Here is a 22,883-nt window from a genome sequence, read left to right on the forward strand (position 1 = left end):
TCCATCACGACAGAAAGAGTTCACGCCGCAGCAAATTGTCTGTCTTGTCCGTCACAGATGGCTTCAACGACGACGACGACGACGACGACGATGATGATGATGATGCCAATGTGAGGGCATCACGGTACGTGGTGGAGACATAGCCATCCTCGGCGTCCTGCACATCCGACAGCAAATATGCAGCCGGGTGCGGAAAGTAGCGCGACAAGTGGCTGAAGCTGACGATAAACTCCTCCGTCGTGATGCCCTCGGCCTCAAACTTCACCTCTTGCATCACCTGCGCGCGTGGGGTTGGCGAGTGAGGGTGGCAGGAAGGGTTCGATGAGGTGGTGAAGGGCGAGGCAGGAAAAGGACAGGCACGTAAGCCAAGCTTGGGGAAGTTGTAACGGCACGCACTGCAGCACACAAGCGACAAAGCTGCACACAGCACAACGCAGCACAACGCCACATACAAGCAAGGCCACAAACAAACACACACGCACACACGCATACACACATACACATGCACGCACACACACACGCATACACACACACACACACACACACACACACACACACACACACACACACACACACGCAGGCACGCACACACACACACACACACGCACGCACGCACGCACAAACACACGCACGCACAAACACCTACAGTGTCGTGTTCACTTACCATGTGCAGGACCATCCAGGCAAGCTCGTGAAAGCCTTGCGGCGCGCGCACCCAGACGTCAATCACGCTGCCACTCATACGCCCAAAGCACTCGACCATCTGAAACAACCCAGCAAACCCGGCGCGCCAAAGACTCATCGAGTCGCCAAAGAACGAGAACAGGCGGACTTGCACGCGCGGGAATAGGCCGGGTGGAAACACCATCCCGCTGCTGTCCTTGACAACGAGCCGCCGCCCAGCAAACACTTGCGCCGCGCCGTCAGGCTCCCATATGCGCGACGTGTTCGCTTCCAGGCGCGAGGGCAGCATGAACACGCGGTGGTGGCTGCCAATGCCGCGCTTGCTGCTTGCAAGCTCAAAGCACAGCAGCATGCTGGACAACACGTCCACCACCAAGTCTGCGGGCATGAGCTCGCCAAACACGTGCTTGATTTCATCAAACGTGACCTCCCCATCACGGGGGTTGAGGCGTTTGATGATGAAATGCTCTGGCGCAAGCGCGGGCCCAACAATGTTGCTGAGGAGCCACGACGGCGACACAAACACGTGCTCGCTCAGGGACGGCACGCTGCTGAACCACAGAATGTCCCCACGCACATGCAGGTAGCTGCACGTGGAGGCAAGAGATGGGGCAAGGGAGGGCGAGAAGGGAGCAGAGGAGAGAAAGGAGGGCAAAGCGGGTGTGAGTGGGCAGAACGAAACGCACACAAACCTGGTAACAAAGACGGCAACATGGCAGCATGTACATGAATAAACAACTACGATACACAGCCACGACCTGCGCCACAACGGCACACCACAAAGCCACAGCATGCAGCACCCAAATCGCGCAGCACACAGCGCAACACCGACCTGAGGGCCTTGGCGAAGATGGTGTCCGTGAGCCCTTGCATGTGTCGCAGATCTTCAACCGTTTCCTTGAGAAACGACTGCAGCTCCGTGATGCGCCAGGGCCCCGCATGCTTCTTGCGACACGCCTCCAGCCCATCCCCAATCAGCTCCACAACCTTGGGCACCTGGATGTCCTTCTGCACGACCTCCACCCACGCGCACCGCAGCAGCGAGCGAAGGTGCTGCATGCCAGGGCCCTGCGTGCTGTGGCAGTTGATTGGCAGAATCTTCGGGTAGATGCGCATGCTGTTTCCAAACCACTGTTGAAATTCCTCGCTGCCCAGCAGCCCGTCCCCTGCCGGAAACGTGGCAACCGTGTTTGTGTCCTTGCGCGTGATGGTGAGGCGGGCGTGGTGCTTGTCCACTTTGGTGCCGACGACAACGACGTGTGGCGGTGTCTGGCTGCGGTACACGGCCTGGTGCAGGCGCGTGTTGATGAAGCGGAGCCAGTACAGCAGCGAGCGCGTCACCGTGCCGGGGTCCTTGGACAGGTCCACGCACACGACAAAGACGGCGTTGTGGTCCGCAAACAGCAGCTCGTGCACCACGTGATAGTCAAGCTGTCCCGCAAAGTCATACACCCGTAGAGAGCACTTCTTTGACGCCGCAATTGCACGCGCAGCAGCGGCAACCGTTGCCTGCGATGCGCATGACGACGAGGATGCCGACGACGCCAGTGTGGTTGATGATGGCGACGACGATGACAGCGAGTGCGTGCGGCTGCCAGTCGGAGTAAGGCTCACACCATCGTCCTTGCAGCGCTTCATGGTGAAGTTGTGCACCTGAATGCCAGACGTCCGCTCCTCGGGGCGATCGGGCTCGTCCAGCTGCTTCCGCCGCCGCAAGCGCACCGTGTCAAACCACGACTGCGACGAGCGAAGCGCGCCAATCAGCGTCGTCTTGCCAATGCCGTAATCCCCGCACACGAACACCTTTGCAGTGGACAGGGGCACGGATCCGAGTTCCAGCAGCGCCGACAGCTCCTTCTTCCGCTGGCGGTGGCGGTAAATGGCGTGCCGAACGCGCGGCGGCAACCTGATGACCGGGGCACGAGATGTGTGAGGGGTGTGATGTGACGTGGAAATATGTGTGTGTGTGTGTGTGAAATTTGTAAGATTGGGTGTGAAAGAGGGTGTGACGAGAAGAGGAGAGAAGCGCGTGTGTGCCAGTGTGAAAGTGCCAGTGGGTGAGTGTGCGAGATTGTATAAGTCTCATGTGCGTGGTTGACTGTGTGCTGTAGCAGGTCACAATATGGCCAGTGTTTGTGCGCTACACGTACAGCTTTGCAATGGTGCGGCGCTGTGAGAAAACGTCCTCAAGTCCTGCCGCCAGCCCCTCAAGTCCGCGCGCTCCAAACCCGCTGTTGTGGAGTCTGCGGAGGCACAGAGAGAGAGAGAGAGAGAGAGAGAGAGAAAGGGAATGCGTGTGCGTGTGTGTATGCGCGACAGAAGCAGTGAGAGAGAGAGTGTGTGTGTGAGTGTGTGCGTGTGTGCATGTGGGAGAGAAGCAGAGAGAGAGAGAGTGTGTGTGTGTGTGTGCGTGTATGCATGTGGGAGAGAAGCAGAGAGAGAGTGTGTGTGTGTGTGTGAGTGAGTGTACACGTTTGCAAAAATAAACAGCATCAGATGAATAACACAGAGATGCGCATGCAAGAAAATGTGCGTGCGCGTTGGACGTTATCACGTGACACACATGCGCTTGCTACTTTGTGTGCGTGTGCGTGCATGTGCATGTGCTGATTACTGTACCCGAGGATGTGGATGGAGGTGTTGCGCTGGAGTCCTTCGCCCAGCGCGTGACCTCCAACATCGCCCAACCGGTTGTTGTCAAGACTGAAGGAGGCAGCAGAAACGGTGGAAGAGAAAGAAAGGGCAGAGGAGGAGGAGGAGGAGGAGGAGGAGGAGGAGGAGGAGAAGGAGGAGGAGGAGGTTCAGGAACGGGGTCGTGAGTGTGAAACAATCGTGCCACGCATACGCGTGTGTGCACGTGTGTGTTGATGTGGCAGGGCGAAACTAAAGCAGCGGCCGTCTGCGGGGACGGGAAAACGCCACACAAGGGACAGCGACAATATGGGTAGGGTTAACTGACTGCAGCTCTCGCAGGATGGTGTTGCGAAGAAGCGCCTCCCCAATCGCATAGCCGGCCAGCTCGCCAAGTCGGTTGTTCTTGAGACTGCAATGACACACACGATGCAAACAAAAACATCACAACAAACATCAAACACATGTGAGACAAGCCGCAGGCGGACAAGTGACAGACACCACAGGAAGCCCAGCAACCACCACCAGGAACAACGGCAGCAGCAACATGAGCAATGGCCAACGCACTGGAGTTTCGCGAGCGACATGTTGTGCTTGAGGGCGTTTCCAATGGCCTGGCCCGCCTCATCGCCAATCAGGTTGTCATCGAGGCTGCAAATGACAAACACACATACACGTGCGGTCGTGAGTGAGCACGGGAAGGTTGCTGGAGGAAGTCATTGCTCCACTGAAACACATTCGCTTGCAAATCCCCACAGAGCACCACACACACACACACACACACACACACACACACACACACACACACACACACACACACACACACACACACACACACACACACACACACACACACACACACACAACGCGCGCGGGGGGGGGCTATTGCGACTGACATGAGTTTGTGGAGGGCGAGATTGGTGACGAGACCTTCGCCAACGGCACGGCCGCCCTGGGGACCAAGCCTGTTGCCCTTCAGACTAATGGAGGCAGAGGTGGATTGTAATGGTGGTGGTGGTGGTGGTAGTAGTAGTAGTAGTGTGAGCATGAGTTCAGGAGGAGCACACGGGAGCTGGAGCAACAAAACGAGACAGTCAACGCATTGCATGCCAAGAAGGCGGGTACGGGCGCTCACTTGAGCTTGCGCAGGGCCCTGTTTTCCTTGAGCGCTGTTCCGAGTGCACGACCGGCATCTCCGCGAAGGCGATTCCCGCGCAGGCTGAAGGGGGGAGGGGGAGGGGAGGCAGGGTGTGAGTGAGTAACTGTGCGCGAACGAAGCGAGTGTGTACGTGAGTGTGTGGCACTTCATACGTGATTGACACCATCACAACTTACTCGAGTTCACGCAGCGCGGTGTTGCCTGCGAGGGATGCGCAAATCGCTCGGCCACCACTGTCGCCAATTTGATTGTTGTTCAGCCTGAAAGGTGTGCATATGAGAGCAAACATCGCGCGTGTGCGTGAGCGAGAAAGGCAGTGTGTGTCTATGTGAGTGCCTTTGTGTGCGTGTATGTGTGTGAGTGTGTGTGTGTGTGCGTGTGTGTCTATGTGTACGTGAATGTATGCACTGAAACAACCACGCAGTAGAACAGCGCCAGAACTGTCATCTCCACTCACTCCAGGATTTCCAGGGACTTGTTGCTTGCAAGCATTTCTGCAATTGCCGTGGCACCGAAGTCACCGATGCGGTTGTCGTGCAGTCTGCACCCCAACGAAACGTTGAACAGGAATACAAGCGAGAATGGTTGAGCGAGTGTGTATGCGCGTATTGTATGCATGTGGACGAATGCAAAGGCGCGCATACACGCATCGACGCTCATGCTTGAACTGCCAATCTCACACGCTCGCTCTCTTTCACTGATTTACACACACACAGACACACACACAGACACACACACATAAAAGAGGCGGTGTGAGCACGGCGAGGCGCACCTGAGTTCGCGCAAATGCGTGTTGGTGTTGAGCATATCCGCCAGCGCCGTCGCGCCCATGTCCGAAATGCGATTGTTGCACAAACTGCAAACAGCAGTGGTGATGGTGGGGATGTGAATGGGGGAGGGGGAGAGTACAGGCAAATGAGTGCCAGCTGCACTGTCATCGATAGACTGCTACACAGGAGTACGTTCACAAAACCGAAACCAAACCAAGCGAAACAGACAAGCGCAGTCATTACAAGACAAGCAAGGCCAGCCAAACAACCGAGCACAAGCAAGGTGCAACAGCACATACAACAGCTTGGCGAGGGCCTCTGTGTCGCCGACGATGGACGCAAACGCAGCGCAACCAGCGTCACCAAGACGGTTGTTGTCGAGCCTGGTGATTGGGTGGTGATTGGGTGGCGGAATTAGTAGTGGCGGTGATGGTGTTTGGCGATGAGCACAATGTCAACAGTGAAAGATGCCAAGCAGTTGTTGTTGTTGTTGTTGTTGTTGTTGTTGTTGTTGTTGTTGTTGTTGTTGTTGTTGTTGTTGTTGTTGTTGTTGTGTACGATGAGTGAAGGGGTGTGATGGAGATCAGGTGGGCGCAGCGACAACAGCAGCAAGTCAGAGGTCACGTACCCGAGGGACACGAAAGTACTGGCACCCTTGACGGCGAGCGCGAGAATTTCTCCAGCCGATTCACCGAGCTGGCACTCAAACAAACTAGCACACACGTGGAAATGTGGACAAGAGGCATGACGGTTTCATGTGAGACAGCATGAAGGCGCCCCTCACAATCGCTGCACATCAGAATCCGCACAACTGCGGACGGACACACAGCACAACATACAGCACACCACAGTATAACACACACACACACACACACACACACACACACACACGTGTCAAACACCGTCTATACACACACACACACACACACACGTGTCCAGCACCGCCTATACACACGCACGTGTCCAAACACCGTTTATACTTACTCGACAAGTGTTGGGTTGGTCCCCTTCCACAGTTCCATAATCTGGTCCTGCACGCGTTTGCTCTTGATCTGCGACAGCTTGGCCAGAAACGCTCTTTTTGCATCACCACCACCACCACCACCACCACCACCACCATCACCATTACTGTCACCATCACCATTACTGTCATCCCCATTGCCGAGTAGAGGGGCGGCGGTGTACCACAGGCTGAATGTCTCGGCCGCGTTTGCGAACGTCACTCTCCTTCCCCGTCGTGGCAGCAGAGCACCGAGAAACCGACTGCCACTGCCACCACCACTGCCACTTTCAACATCAGCACCACTGACACTGCCACGACTGTCACCCATCAAGGCGCCATCAACTTGAAGGCGATCCAACTGAGCAGCGGGGTCACTTGCATCGGTGCTCCCACGGTCGTGACGGCCACGGCTGCTGTTGTCATTGCTGTTGGTGTTGTTGTTACTATTGGTGGTGGCGGTGGTGGGGGTAGTCTTGAATGTTACAGCAGCTTCCGCGCTCGCACGGCCAGTACTGTCAAGACTCGTGCCAGAGACAACCTGCCTGCCACTGCTGCTGCTGCTGCTCACGTTCTTCTGCTGACCACCGCTGCCATCACCGGCATCACCATGACGGCCAGCAGCGACTCGAGGGCCAATACTCACACCAGCGCCACGCCTTCCACTCTCATCACCATTATCATCATCAGCATCACCAGCAGCATCGTCGTCGTCATCGCTGCTTGCCGGGAGGGGTGCCATCCAGTCTGATTCGCGGCACGCGTCGTGGAACAGCGCAATGTGCAGCGGGCGCACGCGGTGCTTGAGCAACGACCACACAGAGAGCACGCCGCCCACCTGTTGAAAGGCCGCGTCGCCCTCGCGAAGCAATATGGCGCGAAGATGAGCCATGGTGTGCACGCCGTTCTTCTCCAGCGCAACGCCGATGCTGTGCAGCAGGTCGCGCGCATCCAGCCACTTTGTCAGGCGCTCGTCCAAGCGCTGCGGTACTACCCGCAGCGCGCGCGGTGGCTGCGATGGCTGCCGTGGCGCTGTTGGGTTCGCTTGTGCATCTTTCAGTCGAGACACAATCTGCTGCACTAGATTGCGGGGAATGGGTGGTGCTGGTGCTGATGACGAGGCGGCGCCGTCCCTCCATAGAAAGTATGAGATGTCATCTGGGAGCCGGAATCGCGTGTCTGGCACCTCGAATCGGTCGCACATCTTGATGAGGAAGAACGGTTTGTTCTCGTTGATGATGAAGCGCAGCTCTTCAAAGGTGCTGAACTTGGCTGGCGTCGGCTGTCCGTACGTGCGCGTGCCCATGATGACGGCGAGCTTGCACGCGTCCAACGCGGCCACAATGTTGCTGGAGATGTCGTTGCCAGGCTCGACGTCGCAGAGAAAGCAGGTCAGCCTGTGCTGCGTCTCCAGCTGCCGCTTGAGCTCTTTTCCGGCTGCCCCCGCCTCGGAGAACCGCAAAGAGATGAAAATCGTGGGCTCTGCTGATCCCTTTGCGGAAGCATCGCCCATCGTGGCTGTTGCCGTTTGCAGGTGGTCCCGTATCCCCGCAGGTTTCCGTGCGATACCAGCTGTTAAGCCACAGCTGGAGTCCCGCGCTTGTGGCTTGTGCCTGTGGTCACACCAAGCACCGGTGTGCCGTTGCTGGTGGTTTGGTTGTTGGTTTGGTTGTTGGTTTGGTTGTTGGTTTGGTTGTTGGTTTGGTTGCTGCTGCTGCTGCTGCTGCTGCTGTTATAATTTTCTCTCTTGCGTTTCAAATGTGGACGAGATCCGTTGGTCCGAAGCATCAAACAGCACCTCTGCTGCCGAACTATCACCCAATCGCAGTCCCTGGTGCACTGTCCCCACTCCAACAATAAGCACACAGACGCACAGATAGAGAGGCGCGCACACACCTCCTTACCACCACAACTGGACAACAGCCGAGGAGCAAAGCAGACAACAACACCCACTTCAAACAAACAGCTGCACTCTGGCTGCTGTGTTGTGCCCAAGGACGTGACGAAAATTATTCAAATCTTCCACAACTTGCCCACACTGTGCGCCACAAAGCAACGTGCGCGACGATTGCGACAAGAGCAAGCAAGCAAGCAAGCAGAGCGAGCCAGTGTTCGTGTGTGTGCTTGGCCGTGTGCGTGTGTGTGCGTTGTGTGCAACAAGCCAGTGAACGGCACTGTGTTTGGGAGCAGGTGCCACATAGAGACAGCCAGTGCTTTGGCCTAGGTTGTGCAGGAGAAAGCAGGGACATCAAGGGATTTTTTTTGTGTCGTCTGTGTGAGAAGTGTGCGTGGAGGTGAGAGATCATGCTTCTCTCCGTGCGATCGCCGCGTGCGGCGTGGCACGCTGTCCAAGCGACAGCGGTGATGCCCAGGCTGCTGGTGCTGCGACATGTGGCCATCAGCAGCAGCAGCAGCAGCAGCAGCAGCAGCAGTGAAGGCGTGAATGATGGCGCCGAAAAGCGACAACAGCCACAACATGCGCAGGGCGAGAAGGGCGAGAAGGGCCGCGGCAATGTTGAGTATGGCCTCGGTCGCATGCAGAAAGCGCAGGACTTTTTCAGGACCGTGGAAACACACATTCTAAGTGAGTGTGTGTGTGTGTGCATGTGTGTGTGTGCATGTGTGTGTGCATGTGTGCGTGTGTATGCATGTGTGTGCATGTGTGTGGAGGTATACTTCTCACAGCGAGTTGCTCATTCACCTTCATCACTTCTGTTGTTGTATGTGCTCCTTGCTGCTCCTCACCCCAACACACGCACGCCACGAACACGATTCTTCGTCCCAATGGCAGAATCAAACGCTAAACCCCTTCCCGTCGTCATCGATCGTGCCCTCAAGAATCTGGCTGCCCCAGACCTCCTCAACATCAGGTTATCAATATGTGCGCGTCTGCGTGTGCGTCTGCGTGTGCGTCTGCGTGTGCGTCTGCGTGTGCGTTTGTGATGTGTGTTGCTGGGGACGAGCGCATGTGCTGATGTGTTGCTCCACACACACACACACACACACACACACACACACACACACACACGCACACACACACACACACACTTTGCTTATGTGCGTGCAACCTCAACCTAGGCCCCGGATCAAAGCCATGGTGGGCCACAAGATCTTTGCCAAAGCCCTCAACATGGACGCAGACCTCCCCGTCACCTCCTACGACTTTTACCTTCGGTATGCCACTCTCAAGCGCGCGTTAGAGGCATGTGTGTGTGTGTTGGGGGGAGGGGTACACACGTTAAGCACCGTTCGTCACCACCGAATACCAACACCATCCTCACTGCTGTTTCCCCCACCTCCACCACGACCCCACAACCAACGTCAACGTCGTCGACAACCACAGCCTGCAGTGCTCGATGCCGGATGCGCAGCACCGCGTCCCCGTCCACGCCGTCCACCACCATCTCAAGCAGAAGAACATGACCCCAGATGACGTGCGCTACTTGTTGCGCGTGGATGCAAGCACTCATGGCTTGTGCGTGCGTGTGTGCGTGTGTGCGTGTGTATGTGTATGTGTGTGTGTGTGTGTGTGTGTGTGCGTTCGCGTGCGTGTGTGTGTGGGTGCGTGCAACATGTGCGGGGGTGCATGCAACACGTGCGTGCTTTTGTGCGTGTAACACGCATGAACCACCAACATCATATCTGTAAGTCATCCTCTCAATCCTCCCCCCGTAATGCTTGACGCCATGTGCCATGCAGGTGCTTCTTTTCACGATGATGCGCGCATATGCGCTCTGTGGAGATATCCCCAACGCCCGCACGTGCTTCGACAGCTGCGCAAACATCGTGCGTTGTTTCTCTTGTGGCGCCCGGCTGCGATGATGACATGATGCCTTTGTGATGATGCGTTTGTCTTGTTAGCGTGCATGTGCAGGTGGCGTCTGTCACGTTTGCCGTTTCGCTTTGCTTTCTTCCTACCCAATCCCGTGCACCCACACCCACACACATACACGCACATACACACATACACACATACACACATACACACATACACACACAACCTCATCCCCTCCTGCAATGCGTGTGTGCAGACGGACGAGACATACGCACAGCTTGCGCTCGCACACGCGACAAACGGCGACGCGGCCGGCATTCTCGATGTCATCACGGAGGCAGGGTGAGTCGTGGTGTCGTCTATTGTGGTGTGTTGTGGTGTGTTGTGGTGTGGTGTCGTGTTTTGTGGTGTGCAGTGTTAGCGTTGCCGGCTGTGTATGCCCTTGCAAAGTATTCACACCCAAACACCACCAATGGAATCACCAATACCACCACTACCACCCCCACTGTGGTTGGTTATTTCAGGGAGAACCGGGCTGTCAAGTCGCAGGCGACGCTGCTCGCTGCCGCTGTTGGCGAGCTCGCACATGTCGGGACAACGCGCGATGTTGAGACGGTTCGTCGTGTGTTTCCATTGCCGTGTGCTCTCCACCAGCACTTGGCGTGATTGCGATGCTTCCTGGTGTCGCTGCTGTTGCTGTTCCGTTTCATCCTTGCTGTCGTTGTCAAGACGAGAGACAGAGAGGCAGAGAGGCAGAGAGGCAGAGAGGCAGAGAGGCAGAGAGGCAGAGAGGCAGAGACAGGCACACACACACACACACACACACACACACACACACACATGCACACACAAAACACACGCGCACGCACAAACAACACACGCGCACACACACATACGCACACACACATGTACACACACACACCCATAACACTCGCCTTGTTCCCACCCAATGACCACCGCCACATGACCACGATGCAGGTGCTTGCGTCGCTAGACGGTGCTGGGGTGAAGCTTCGGCTGAGCATGCTCGACAACTACCTGCGCGCCCTCGCTGCCAAGGGCGATGCCGACGGCGTGGAGAAGCTCTACGAGTGGAAACTCGCGGTCCGTTGTCATGGCGCATGTGATGCGTTGTGATGCGATACATGGGATGGGGTGGCGTGAGTGGTGGGGTGGCATGAGTGGTGGGGTGGGTTGTGGGATGTGGCGTGGGTTGTGGGATGTGGCGTGTGGCCTATGCCATCGTGTGATGGGATGAGCGATTTGTGATGCAGTGTGCACTCGCACAAGACGTCGGTGTGTGTGGCCTCGCAAGCTCACATGACCTGCACCCTTTGCTGCTGTTGATACAAAAGGCGTTTGAAGGAATTAGCGAGGTGACGCGTCTTGAGAAATCACTCCTCGCCAGCGCCGTTTTTGGGTACGAGCACGCACACACGCTGATGCAATGTTGTATCATGGAACTGTGAGCAGAAATGACACCTCTCCCTTCAATGCCTCACACACACACACGCTTACACACACTTACACACACACTTACACACACACACACACACTTACACACACACTTACACACACACTTACACACACACATACACACACACACTCTCTCTCTCTCTCTCTCACTGGCAGCGAGGTGCAAGATGTTGCTTCGATTTTGGCGAGGATCAAATCGTCTGGGGCGGTGCAGTTCAAACCGCTCGTGAATGTCATCGAGTGAGTTGGCGACACCCTGTCCTCAATCCCGCTGCTGTCGGGAGTGTATGCATGCAACGTGTGTGATTATGTGTTTGTGTGTGTGTGTGTGTGTGTGTGTGTGTGTGTGTGTGTGTCCGTGTGTGTGCCGTTTTGAAAGGAAGAAGCACGCGTACTCTCTCCTCTTGTGTGTACGCGTGTGAAACGCGCAACGATATTGTTGTTGAATGTCGAATCTCATATTCGTGGTCGTCGCCGTCACCACAATCACCACCGTGATCACTGCATTGTTGCCTGCAAGCATTCTCGCGCTCCGCGGGGACGGTGGGCGTCTGGAGCAGCTCGTGGATATGCTGTTGGCAGAGGAGTCCATGTTCAAATCGCACGTGCGCGTGCAGGACGCGATTGCAACTGCTCTCATTCGCATCAACGACTTTGATCTTGCGGAGCGCACCCTCGTCAAGATCAGGTGCCGTGGCCATGCACGTGCTTGCAATTGTTGTTTTGCTCGCTGTGTAAGCGCACCACGTTGTTGTGAACCGTCAAACGCACGCACACCTCCTCTAACACCATTTATCTGAACACATTTATCGTGTCACACCATCGCTTACCCACCTGCTCATCATCGTCATCATCATCATCATCATCATCATCATCATCATCATCATCATCATCATCATCATCATCATCATCATCATCATCATCATCATCATCATCATCATCATCATCATCATCACCACCACCACCAACACCACCAACACCACCAACACCACCATCATCTCACACAAACTGTTTGTGCGTGTACAGGCGCGTGCTGCCGACACTGTACGGGTTTTACCACGCCGCGTTTGAGTGCCTTGCCCACGACCCCTCCGTTGTGCCGGACTCGAAGAAGCAGCGGCTGGTTGCGCTCGTTGAGGTGCGCCGACAGCTTGACATGGGGCGATGGTGGTCGTCGTGTTGTTTGACGTTTTTGTTGTTGGTGGGGGGCGGGGGCGGGGTTGAAGTTGCTCGTGTTGACCAGTCGTTGTTTGAGGTTGTTGGGGAGGGGGGTGTTGTGGACTGAAATTGTGAAGACTGTTGTTGTGGATTTCAGTTGGCTTGTCGTGATGTTTGCGTGCGACTCCTGCATGCCCCGTTTGCTGTTCCTCGATGTCGGATGTATCGCCACGGACCTCACGCACCACCATCATCACAATCATCATCGTCATATCACCACAATCATCACCGTCATGTCATCACAACCATCAACCATTTTCGCCAGTGGGGCACGGCTGCGGGCTTTGCTGATTCGCGGGAGTTCATGACGGACGTGTTCAAGGCGACGGCCGAGCTGCCCAAGACAACCAAGAAGTCAATCCAGGTAGGGAGGGGTGCTGGAGCGGAGTGGTGAGGCATTGGTGGTTAGAGTGTGCTGCAATGGGCGGGGAGGGATGCGTGTTGTGTGATCATCGCGCTTACTTCCCAACCTACACATCCGCCATCTCAGCCATCGCTCAACACCACACACACACACGCGCGCGCGCGCTCACATAAACACACAATGCACACTCTTGCATACATATCCAAAGCCCCTGTGGCAGCAGCTGCAGAATGGACGCCTGCTTGATGTCTCCGTGTGGAACGCAAATGTTCGCTCTGCTCGAAGCGCCGCCAGCGATGAAGCAAACACCATCAAGGTGTGTGCGCATGGGTGCATCGGGATGAGCGTGCAGGCTCACCTCCAATCGTCCCGTGAATTCGCATCACTTCTCACCTTTTTTCATGGACATGTGCTGCCTTTACGTGTGCGGATCGTGCTGGGCAGGCGATGGAGACCCGCGGCATTGCTGATCTGCAGACGACGTACGTCGCGCGCATCAAGAACAGACTCGACACCGACAACGTCGCCGCGTAAGCGCAGCGCCCGCAGTCTCGCCCACGCCTTGGCCAGCTTAGCTTGTGTAGCGTTCGCTTTGTGTGTGTGTGTGTGTGTGTTTGTTTATTTTTTCACGCGCGCGCGTGAGTGTTTGCGTTGGCGTGCATGTGCCTGTGTTGTTGTTTAAGTTGTTGTTGTTTAAGTTGTTTAAGTTGTTGTTTGAGTTGTTGTTTGAGTTGTTGTTTGAGCTGCTGTTGTTGTTGTTGCTTAAGTTGTTGTTGTTGTTGTTGTTGTTGTTGTTGTTGTTGTTGTTGTTGTTGTTGTTGTTGTTCTTGTTGTTCTTGTTGCTGTTCTTGTTGCTGTTCTTGTTGCTGTTCTTGTTGCTGTGTGTGTGTTTGTGTGTCAAGAACAGCGTGGCGTGTCACCATGCTAGGGGGGAAAACGGAAGCGCGATTGTCCTCACACGAACACATCATCACCATAACATAACATGTACACCGTTCCTGTTTTGTTGTGTTTCTGTTTCTGTTCTGTGTTCTCCAGCGCGAAGCAGCTGGCGATTGACGCTGTGGAAAACACCAAGAGTACAACGCGAACAGTCACCATCTTCGCCCCCATCCTCAGGTACATGTGCGTGTGGGAGACATGCGGAGACAGTTGGGGCTGTTCGTGTGTATATGTCCTCATCATTCAGAGGTGTGGACTGGCCGCAACTGTCATTGAAAGATCCTCATCACACACACACACACACACACACACACACACACACACACACACACACACACACACACACACACACACACACACTGCAGGTACATTCTGGCCACGGAGGGTGCTGGTGCCGGGCTCAACTACCTGTCGGACATTCTGCAGGTTGCAGCGCGCATGGACCTGTGCATGAACGACAGCCTGTTGGCCGCGTGGTGCGACGGATGCACTACAGACGAGGCCCTCATGGACGCCGCACACCTCCTCCGCGTACGTGCGTGTGATGAGCTTGCACGATTGGTGATGCTGCTTCTGCTCATGCAGTCGTCGTATCAGTTGTGTGTGTGTGTTGTTGTCGTGTGCGCGTGCGTTTGCGCAGGCTCATCGTGATGCCACTTGAACGACTTTAAACTCCACACCTTCTTCACGTTCGTCTATCATCTACATTCATGACGCGTGTTCTCATCTACATACCTGCATGTCTATGTATGTGCATGTTGCGTGCGTGCGTGTGTGCGTGTGTGTGTGTGTGCGTGTGTGCACAGGACGTGACGCTGCTGCCGGGGACGCTGTCGAAGATGCTGCACGTGCTCGCATGCGCCGGCAACGTCGCAGGTCAGTCTGTACACATGGCCATGCGAACGATACTGACGGTGACGGTGCTGGTTGCGACGGTAACGGTGTTGAGACGGCGTGGTGCTGTTTTGTGATGGTTGTGGTCGAAGCGACAGATGGTAGACCTTGACAATGTCAGTCGCGTGCAAGTCTCCCTGAGCCCACCACCACGCAACACATCTTCACCATTCAGGCGTGTTTGAGGTTGCAAACGGGATGGGGCCGGGCCAGTTCACGTCCGCCGCTGTTGACGCCATCCTCTCCACAGCCATCCTCGAGGTGCGAACGTCAATCACACTTGCACACATGCTCTCTCTCTCTCTCTCTCTCTCTCTCTCTCTCTCTCTCTCTCTCTCTCTCTCTCTCTCTCTCCCCCTCTGTGTGTGTGTGTGTTTGCTTTGTGTGTCGCGTTGCAGCTTGCGCCAAATTGCATTCTGCTCACGTTTGATGATGATGATGGTTACAGGGCGGCGTTGTGAACGAGGACACACTGCACTCCATCGCTCAGCTGCACGCCGCCAAATACTTCACGGTGTGCTCAGCCCCCGTCACGGATTTTGCGAGGAGGGATTGCTTTGGTGTCCATGACTGCCTCATCGTACTGTTTGCGTTGCAATTACACCACAATTCACACATGCTGACGCACAAACTCACGTGTGCACACGCGCCCGCACATTTGCATTCACACCCGTTAGATTCAAGAGAGCAACTGGGCAAGGCTGCTGTCGTCGTGCCCGAACCGCCAGCAAGTCGTCGACCAGTGCAAGGCCGTCTTCCCATCCGAGGCAGAACGTACGTTCACACGCACACATGTGTGTGTGCGTATTATGTACATTGTACGTTTGCACATCCTTCATGCTCACACCACCACTTCGATCACCACCACTTCGATCACCACCACCACCACTGCTACGCTGCCGCCACCATCAACCAATGCGGCTGTGCAGGTCTGGATGCGTTTATGCTGGCTGAGCCACTTCGCGCCGCCAAGGTCGACGACATTGTGACCATTCTTCTCGACATGCAGCTCGATGAGCAGGCCAAGGCACAGGTGCGCACGCATAGCACATGCTCGTGTGTTGACAGTGTGTATGCTGTGAATAGGTTTGCACATGCGTCACCTGTTCATCTGCTCATGTTCTTGCCCGCAACTTTCATTTATCTTGAATGCCGCCTACACACACACACTCACACTCACACACGCACACTCACACCCGCTCACACTCACACACTCACACACTCACACACGCACTCACGCACACACGCTCACACACACTCACACACTCACACACACTCACACTCACACACATGCACCTCCCCGCCACCAATGGCATGGCAACAGCTTGCGCGGGAAACGCTGGAGCGAGTTGCATCGGAGCATCCTGCCAGTGCTGTTCGCTTGGCCGAAGAGCTCGCAGTCGACAAGATCCTCTCGCACGTGCGTATGCCAGTGCTGTCGTTTGTGGCTGTGCTTGTCGTGATCGTCGTCGTGGTCGTCGTCGTGGTCGTCGTCGTGGGATAATAGTGGCGGCACACGCCCGCTTGACGCGCTTTGATCGGCTCCTCACATTCGCTCTTGTGAATCACACACACACACACACACACACACACACACACACACACACACACACAGGCTGATGCACTGACGATTGTCGCGTCGCACTTCTTCGCGCCGGAGTTTATTGAGAGCAACCAAGAGCACGTGCGAGCGCTTGTTGCCCGCATCGTCCAGGCAGGCGTCGAGACCGCCATCCCGAGCCCGCCCAACCACCTCTTCCAGGTCCGCAGCCGTCGCGCACGCGCGCGTGTGTGCGTGAGAGAATGGGTGTGGGTGGGTGCGTTGTCTATTCTGCCTGTCTCTATGTGTGCAAGTCCTCTTTCCATGTTCATCTCTCACTCTTCCCTGCTCCAACCCATCCGCCATCACGACCATCCACCACCGCGACCATCCATGACTCCATGGCTGCGCCAGTCGGTCCTGCCATCGTCGTCTCCGCGCGACGCCGCCCGCATTCTCAAGCTCGCATGCGCCACACCAAAGGTCCCGAGCTGCTGCTACTTCTGTGTGTGTGTGTGTGTGTCTGTGCATGTGTGCGTGTGCGTGTGCGTGTTATGCGAGTGACACACACATACACACATGCACACATACACACATTCACACACAAACACAAACACACATACACACACACACACAAACACAAGCTGTTTCACCCATACACATCCGTGCACACCACGCCTCCCCTGCTTACGCTTCCACTTTGTGTGACATTATTGCCCCTTTGCTGTCATCTGCTGCTTCAGAGCGCAAGCAAGACGCAGGCGATGGTGGACGGGCTCGCCAAGCTGATCAAGGGCAACGCGGTGCGTGACGGGAGATGTGGGTGGTGACATTGCAATGGCCTGAGATGGATTGCTGGGCGACGCAATAAGTTGATCAACAGGATGTAGGTTTTCACTCACCCACACACCACTCACACAACACACATCATACGCATACACCACAACACATACACATACGAAACGAATTGACGCAGGAGGCGCGTGAGACGCTCGGTGCAGAGCTGCAGAACTTGAGCGTCAACATTCCGTTCGCCCTCGCGTCGCGAACCGTCGACAAACTGCCACTGGTGCGCACACGACACACACACACACACATGAAAACGCACACACACACACATGAAAACACACACACATACATGGACACGAAGCACGTGGTTGTGTTGGAGTTTACCCTTTGTTTGCTGTGTGCTGATGTTCTGAGGATTTGAGATTTATCGTGTGTGTGTGTGTGTGTGTGTGTGTGTGTGTGTGTGTGTGTGTGTGTGTGTGTGTGTGTCAGCACTCATCCAGAAACCAAACACAAGCCCCCCCCCCCACCACACACACTGACGCACAAATCCGCATACATCCGCACCTCTTCAGGCCACAAATGCGCTGTTTGCGTTCCTTCCACTGTCCCTGAAGAGCCGGCACATGGGCAACCGCGCAGCCCGCTCGTCCATCGGTGCGAGTGCATTGCATGCGTGCGTGCATGTGTGTATGTGTGTGCATGCATATATGTACATACATGTGTGTGTGTGCGGTGTGTTGGAGCTTCTGTTTTTCGCAATCCCTCGTTCACCGCGTGCTGCTTTGGTTCAGACGCCGCCGCTGATTACCTGAAGGAGAACCCGAAGGAATTGGTGCGTTAACGCTCATACACACACACACACACACACACACACACACACACACACACACACACACACACACACACACACACACACAATATCTGTGTGTTTCTCGACTTGAATTGCCGTCTTGAGAACTGCATGCACATATGTTCAGGAGTACCACTCACCGCCGATTCATTATTCCCTTCTCGTTTTCTCGTGGCTTGCAATAGCCCAATGTGCTTCTCAGTTTTGCACACTCGCGGCACAAGGGCAAAGCCTCCATCGTCGCCCCAGCCAAGAAGCTCCTTGAAAAGGGTACGCGCGCCCCCTCACACCAATTGCCTGCAAGCACGCATAGCATCTCCACCACACTGTCGTGACGCAATCACGAGCAGCAATTTTGCTGTGGAACGCACAACCTACACCCCGTTGCTCACACAAGAACATGCTCTTCAAACACGCACAAAACCCCATCCCCCTCCCGCTTCCCTCCTTGCCTGACACGGGCGCAGCCGACGTCGCTGTGACGCGGGAGACGATGGAAGAGCTGCTGCCACGACTGTCATCGAACCGACGCAGCGATCAGCACGTGGCGCTGGCGCTGCTGCAGTATGCAGGCAGCACTCTCGATGAGGTCGTGGATGCGTTGAACTTTGCTCATTGATATTGGGTGGCGATTGATTGTGGGCGGTCGTTGGTGTCATCGTGTTGCGCTTCCTCTCGTCCGTGTGCAGCTCCCGTGCGTTGCGTTCACTCATCTTGCTCTCCTGGACTGCTGCTCTTTTTCGCTTTGTATGTGTGTGTGTGTGTGTTGTTCGCACATCAGGACCACCGTGCTGCCCTGGAGGATTTGTCGCAGCAGCTGAGCATGCGCGCAGGCGACAACGATGCAGGTACACCGTTTGAGTGGCGGTGCATGTTTCTGTCCTGCACGTATCTGTGTTTGTACTTGTATGTGGGCTTGTGCATCCGTGTGTTTGTGAGTTGGGTTTGCATGTGAGTGGGTTGTGCTACACACAATATGTTGTGCAACACACAATTTGTGTTGTGCTGCGCGCACACAGCGATTTACAAGCATTGCCTGTATGATCCGAATATCACGCGCCCTCACATGACACCATCACCATTGTTATGCCATCAGTGGCCAAGTTCCTGCAAAAGAACGAGGCGGAAGGCGCAACCATGTCCCTTGCCGACTTTGCTCAGGTGAGAACAGCATGAACACATTCGGACACTGCTGTGGCAAACCCTGAGCAGCATGTATCGATTGCATGAGCCCACGCATTAGTCTGCAGAGGTTAACTCACACATTCTCATGACCCCCATTCCCCCATAATAACAACCTTCATTACCAACACACGCATCAACTCACGCACACACTCATCAACCCACACTTGCTTCTCCACCGTGGCTGCGGGGCAACAACAGCTGTTCCGCGCTCGGTTCCAGGACGCCGATTTCCTGCTCTCGATGCTGAAGCGCGCACCAGAGGCACGTGCACTGTTTGGTTGTCCTGCCAAGCAGACGCTTTTGGTGTTCATTCCTCTGTGGTTTTAAACCAGCAGTGCGATGCCGGATAAACCGCACGCATGCACGACTGCACGCGGTTGCATTCACGTGTGGTGGCTCAACCTCATTCTGTCACACACACACACACACACACGCACACACACACACACACATCTGCTGACACTGATGCACACACACACACACACACACACACACACACACACACACACACACACACACACACACACACACACACACACCTGCTGACACTGATGCACACGCGTGCACCCAATTGCTGGTGTTTAGGTGTGCCCTGGCCCGTGGACCGACAAGCAGCACGTAGAGCAGATTATCTTCGCCCTCATTTACCATCGCCAGAACAAGCAGTGCATGCAAGAGGTGCGATATAACACGTGGGTGTTAAATTGAATTGCCAGCTCCAGCACAAACGCACATGTACACGCAATTGTAAGCGCACATACACACACGCACGCACACTCACACACACACGCACGCATATTCACACACGCACGCACACTCACACACGCACGCATTTTCATACACGCACACAGGTTGAGCGCTTGTTGGAACAGCACATGCCACTGACGGACTCGCTCAAGGAATCGCAGCTGCAGCTGTACATCAACATGTACACGCGCACAAACCGCGTCGACGCCGCCATGACGGTGAGGGGGGGGGACAGCAACAGGAGTCGTTGCGGTTACAATGATGCATATGGCGGTTCACAGTGTACTCCTGTTTTGCTGTCATTACGTGTCCGTCCTTCATCATCCAGACGTCACTCCAGACAACACCTTCCACTCATCACCACCATTCACCACACTGCCACCACCATTGCCAACAGGTTTTCCAGCGGCTGGAGCGTCCGGACGAGCGGAACTTTATCGACATGATCCGCGCCCTCCGCGACGCAGAGCGCATGCAGGAGGTAAGCACGCATTTACACACACGCACACGCACACACATGTACATGACAACATGGATGCTTCTTCATATTCACACACACACACACACACACGAGACTTACCACACATACGTACACGATCCTCCCCCCCCCACACACACACACAAACGCCACGCCTTGCAGTCTGTGGAGTTTCTTGAAAAGTACCTGCGCGAGTGCAAAGGAGCAGAGAAGCAGCACATGATGCTGAAGGAAATGTCTACACATCTTGACCGTGACAGCTTTGACACCGTCTTCCAAGCGTGCATCAGTGCAGAGGTCTGCCCGCCCACTCCCGCCGCCATCACGTCACTCACCCTCTCAACCCCACGCTTTGAACACGTGCCATTGTGCTTGTCGCGACTCTCCCCTCTGCTCCTTTTCGCTCTTCTCTGCACTCGTTCCCCCTCGGCCGCTCACCTGCTCCCTGTTGTACCACCACCATCACCACTGTCGCCGTCATCATCATCACCACCACCACTACAGCTCGTGCCCCCGCCACGCTTTATCCAGCGCCACTTCCAGGCCCTGTTCACCGACAACGCAACATCGGCAGCTGCTCGCCTCGAGGAGGTGGGTGCCTTGCTGCATCATGTTTGTTTGTTTGTTTGTTTGTTTGTTTGTTTGTTCGTTCGTTTGTTTGTTTGTTTGTTTGTTTGTTTGTTTGTTTGCGCTCTCCTCTCGCACGCAGCTGTTTTGACCTGCGCGGTTTGTTCTTCCCTCTCGTTTGCTTGCCTCCATTTGTTGCTTGCTTGTTGTCTTCCTCAGTATTTGGGCACCATCACCGAGGACAGCGAGCGCACGCGCATTGTCGACATGTACATCGATGCTGCACTCTCCACCAAGCACCTTGCCCAGGCTATTGAGGTCAGCCTTTTTCAATGGTGCCAATGACACACACACACACATACACGCACACACACACACACACATGCACGCACGCACGCACGCAAACACGTGTACGGTGTTCTTGACACTGATCATCTCTGCTTCACAGCCGACCTCACTTGTGTGTGTGTGTGTGTATGTGTGTGTTGTATTGTGTTGTGTCCCTCCATGGTCCGTCCTGCCCCCTCCCTCATCTTGTTCTTCACCTCCTCTGCCTCATCGCCAGTGTGTGCAACACCACCCCACGCTGACGCGGGAGTCGCACATCCTGGACTGCAGCCGGCGCGCCGTCCAGTTCCGCCAGCACCGCGCAGTGGAGACGCTCGCCCGCCTCGTCGCAGCCGAGGTGATGATTGTCGTGGATTGGGTAGATTGGATGGCTGGGTGGTGGGGATGTGTCGTGACGGATTGTGCTTGCGTGTGCATGTGGCTTTGTGTGCATGCCACTGACGCTGATGATGATGCTGTTTGATTCCACCAGTCATATTCGCAGGAAGCGAAGGAGGCGGTGATGCTTGACCGCATGCGTGTGTACAGCCGACTTGGGCAACTCGATGACGTTGTGGATACGCTGTGGGCGGATGTTTTCGCCACCATGAAGCCATCGGTCGAGTTTTTGCGTGCCGCTTACGTCATCTGGGAGGACAACGCAGACGCTGTACGTGCACGTGTGTGTGTTCATGTGCGTGTGTGTGTATGTATGTGTGTGTGTGTGTGTGTGTGTGTGTGTGTGTGTGTGTCTTCGGAGTGCACTGCAAGTGTTTTGTCGTGCGCATGCTGGCGCCCAACTCACCCTTGCCCCCCTCCCCATCTCAATGGCACAGGACTTGAACCGCATGCAGTTGATTCTTCAGCAGCACCTGGGCACCGAGATGCCGCAGTCGTGAACAACTGATTCAAGCATCCCGTTCACGCGCAAGAGCAGGAGAGAAGAAAGGGGATGGATGACACGGGGGTTGAGGCGTTCGTTTGTATGTGGTTGTGTCAGTTTGCGTGCGTCTCTTTGTGTGTGTGCTTGCGTGTGTGCATGTGCATGTGCGTGTGCGTGTTTTTTCTTCAGCAAGAATCAAACCAACTGTCGTTGCTACCCCTTCTCTCCTCCTTGCTTGTTAGTCAGTGTGTTTGTTCGTTTTGCATCGTGTATGATTGGCTGTAAACCCTTATTGCACCAACCAGCACTGTGACAGCACAGTTGCGCGTTGTGGTGTGTGTGTGTGTGTGTGTGTGTGTGTGTGTGTGTGTGTGTGTGTGTGTGTGTGTCTGGGTTGCTGTGTAGGTGGGAATGTCCGTGTGTCGCAGTGTCACAGCAGCAGTTGCCGAGCAAGAGATGGTGATGTGTTCCTTGATGCCTTCGCGCGTCTGAGGGAGGGGAGTGTCGCGAACTACGAACTTGCGATATGGAGTCCTGTACTGCTTCAATGGTTCACCCGCGGTCATGCTGTCAAGTAAAGACATGCCCTCGAGCGCTCAAC

The 22,883-nt window shown here is 55.4% G+C and overlaps 3 protein-coding genes across 3 annotated transcripts in view; 1 reads left to right on the plus strand and 2 right to left on the minus strand.

Moving 5' to 3' along the window:
• Window positions 1-4: 4 nt before the first annotated feature.
• Window positions 5-8,245, minus strand: PTSG_12898 (uncharacterized protein; the record flags this gene model as incomplete). The annotated part of the gene is made up of 13 exons (XM_004989927.1): window positions 6,229-8,245; window positions 5,247-5,330; window positions 4,932-5,015; window positions 4,651-4,734; window positions 4,451-4,534; window positions 4,212-4,295; window positions 3,883-3,966; window positions 3,644-3,727; window positions 3,304-3,387; window positions 2,835-2,927; window positions 1,517-2,590; window positions 665-1,271; window positions 5-277 (listed from the first exon to the last, which is right to left on the minus strand). The coding sequence occupies exons 1-13, from the start codon at window positions 7,755-7,757 to the stop codon at window positions 5-7; spliced, it is 4,248 nt and encodes a 1,415-aa protein (XP_004989984.1). The 5' UTR covers window positions 7,758-8,245.
• Window positions 8,246-8,270: 25 nt separating this feature from the next.
• Window positions 8,271-22,583, plus strand: PTSG_09557 (uncharacterized protein). The gene is made up of 43 exons (XM_004989928.1): window positions 8,271-8,828; window positions 9,036-9,114; window positions 9,323-9,418; window positions 9,588-9,678; window positions 9,944-10,030; window positions 10,276-10,361; window positions 10,544-10,634; window positions 10,998-11,123; window positions 11,375-11,439; window positions 11,652-11,735; window positions 12,016-12,183; window positions 12,522-12,633; window positions 12,979-13,077; window positions 13,286-13,393; window positions 13,522-13,607; window positions 14,116-14,196; window positions 14,385-14,550; window positions 14,826-14,895; window positions 15,089-15,174; window positions 15,362-15,427; window positions 15,591-15,687; window positions 15,843-15,946; window positions 16,238-16,333; window positions 16,529-16,675; window positions 16,868-16,936; window positions 17,197-17,256; window positions 17,430-17,522; window positions 17,818-17,899; window positions 18,037-18,077; window positions 18,281-18,365; window positions 18,563-18,684; window positions 18,877-18,943; window positions 19,192-19,256; window positions 19,479-19,541; window positions 19,866-19,958; window positions 20,132-20,245; window positions 20,425-20,508; window positions 20,668-20,802; window positions 21,010-21,096; window positions 21,292-21,390; window positions 21,638-21,757; window positions 21,893-22,069; window positions 22,236-22,583. Exons 1-43 carry the CDS (start codon window positions 8,549-8,551, stop codon window positions 22,296-22,298), a joined length of 4,290 nt encoding a protein of 1,429 aa, XP_004989985.1. The 5' UTR covers window positions 8,271-8,548; the 3' UTR covers window positions 22,299-22,583.
• Window positions 22,525-22,883, minus strand: part of PTSG_12899 (uncharacterized protein) — a gene marked incomplete at its 3' end in the record, with an annotated part of 2,989 nt that continues 2,630 nt past the window's right edge. The window contains exon 8 of the mRNA XM_004989929.1: window positions 22,525-22,589. Coding sequence (XP_004989986.1) covers window positions 22,525-22,589 — 65 coding nt within the window. The remainder of the gene's footprint in view (window positions 22,590-22,883) is intronic.

The sequence above is a fragment of the Salpingoeca rosetta genome (genome assembly GCF_000188695.1).
Source record: "Salpingoeca rosetta unplaced genomic scaffold supercont1.26, whole genome shotgun sequence".
Classification (NCBI taxonomy): Eukaryota; class Choanoflagellata; order Craspedida; family Salpingoecidae; genus Salpingoeca; species Salpingoeca rosetta.

What these genes read in the sequence shown, in the direction of transcription:
- PTSG_09557 (XM_004989928.1), top strand. Translation starts at nt 8,549, where the DNA reads ATGCTTCTCTCCGTGCGATCGCCGCGTGCGGCGTGGCACGCTGTCCAA. An exon ending in CAGGCAGCACTCTCGATGAG is followed by an intron (nt 18,685 to 18,876) that starts GTCGTGGATGCG and finishes TTCGCACATCAG; the next exon opens with GACCACCGTGCTGCCCTGGA. An exon ending in GGGAGGACAACGCAGACGCT is followed by an intron (nt 22,070 to 22,235) that starts GTACGTGCACGT and finishes TCAATGGCACAG; the next exon opens with GACTTGAACCGCATGCAGTT.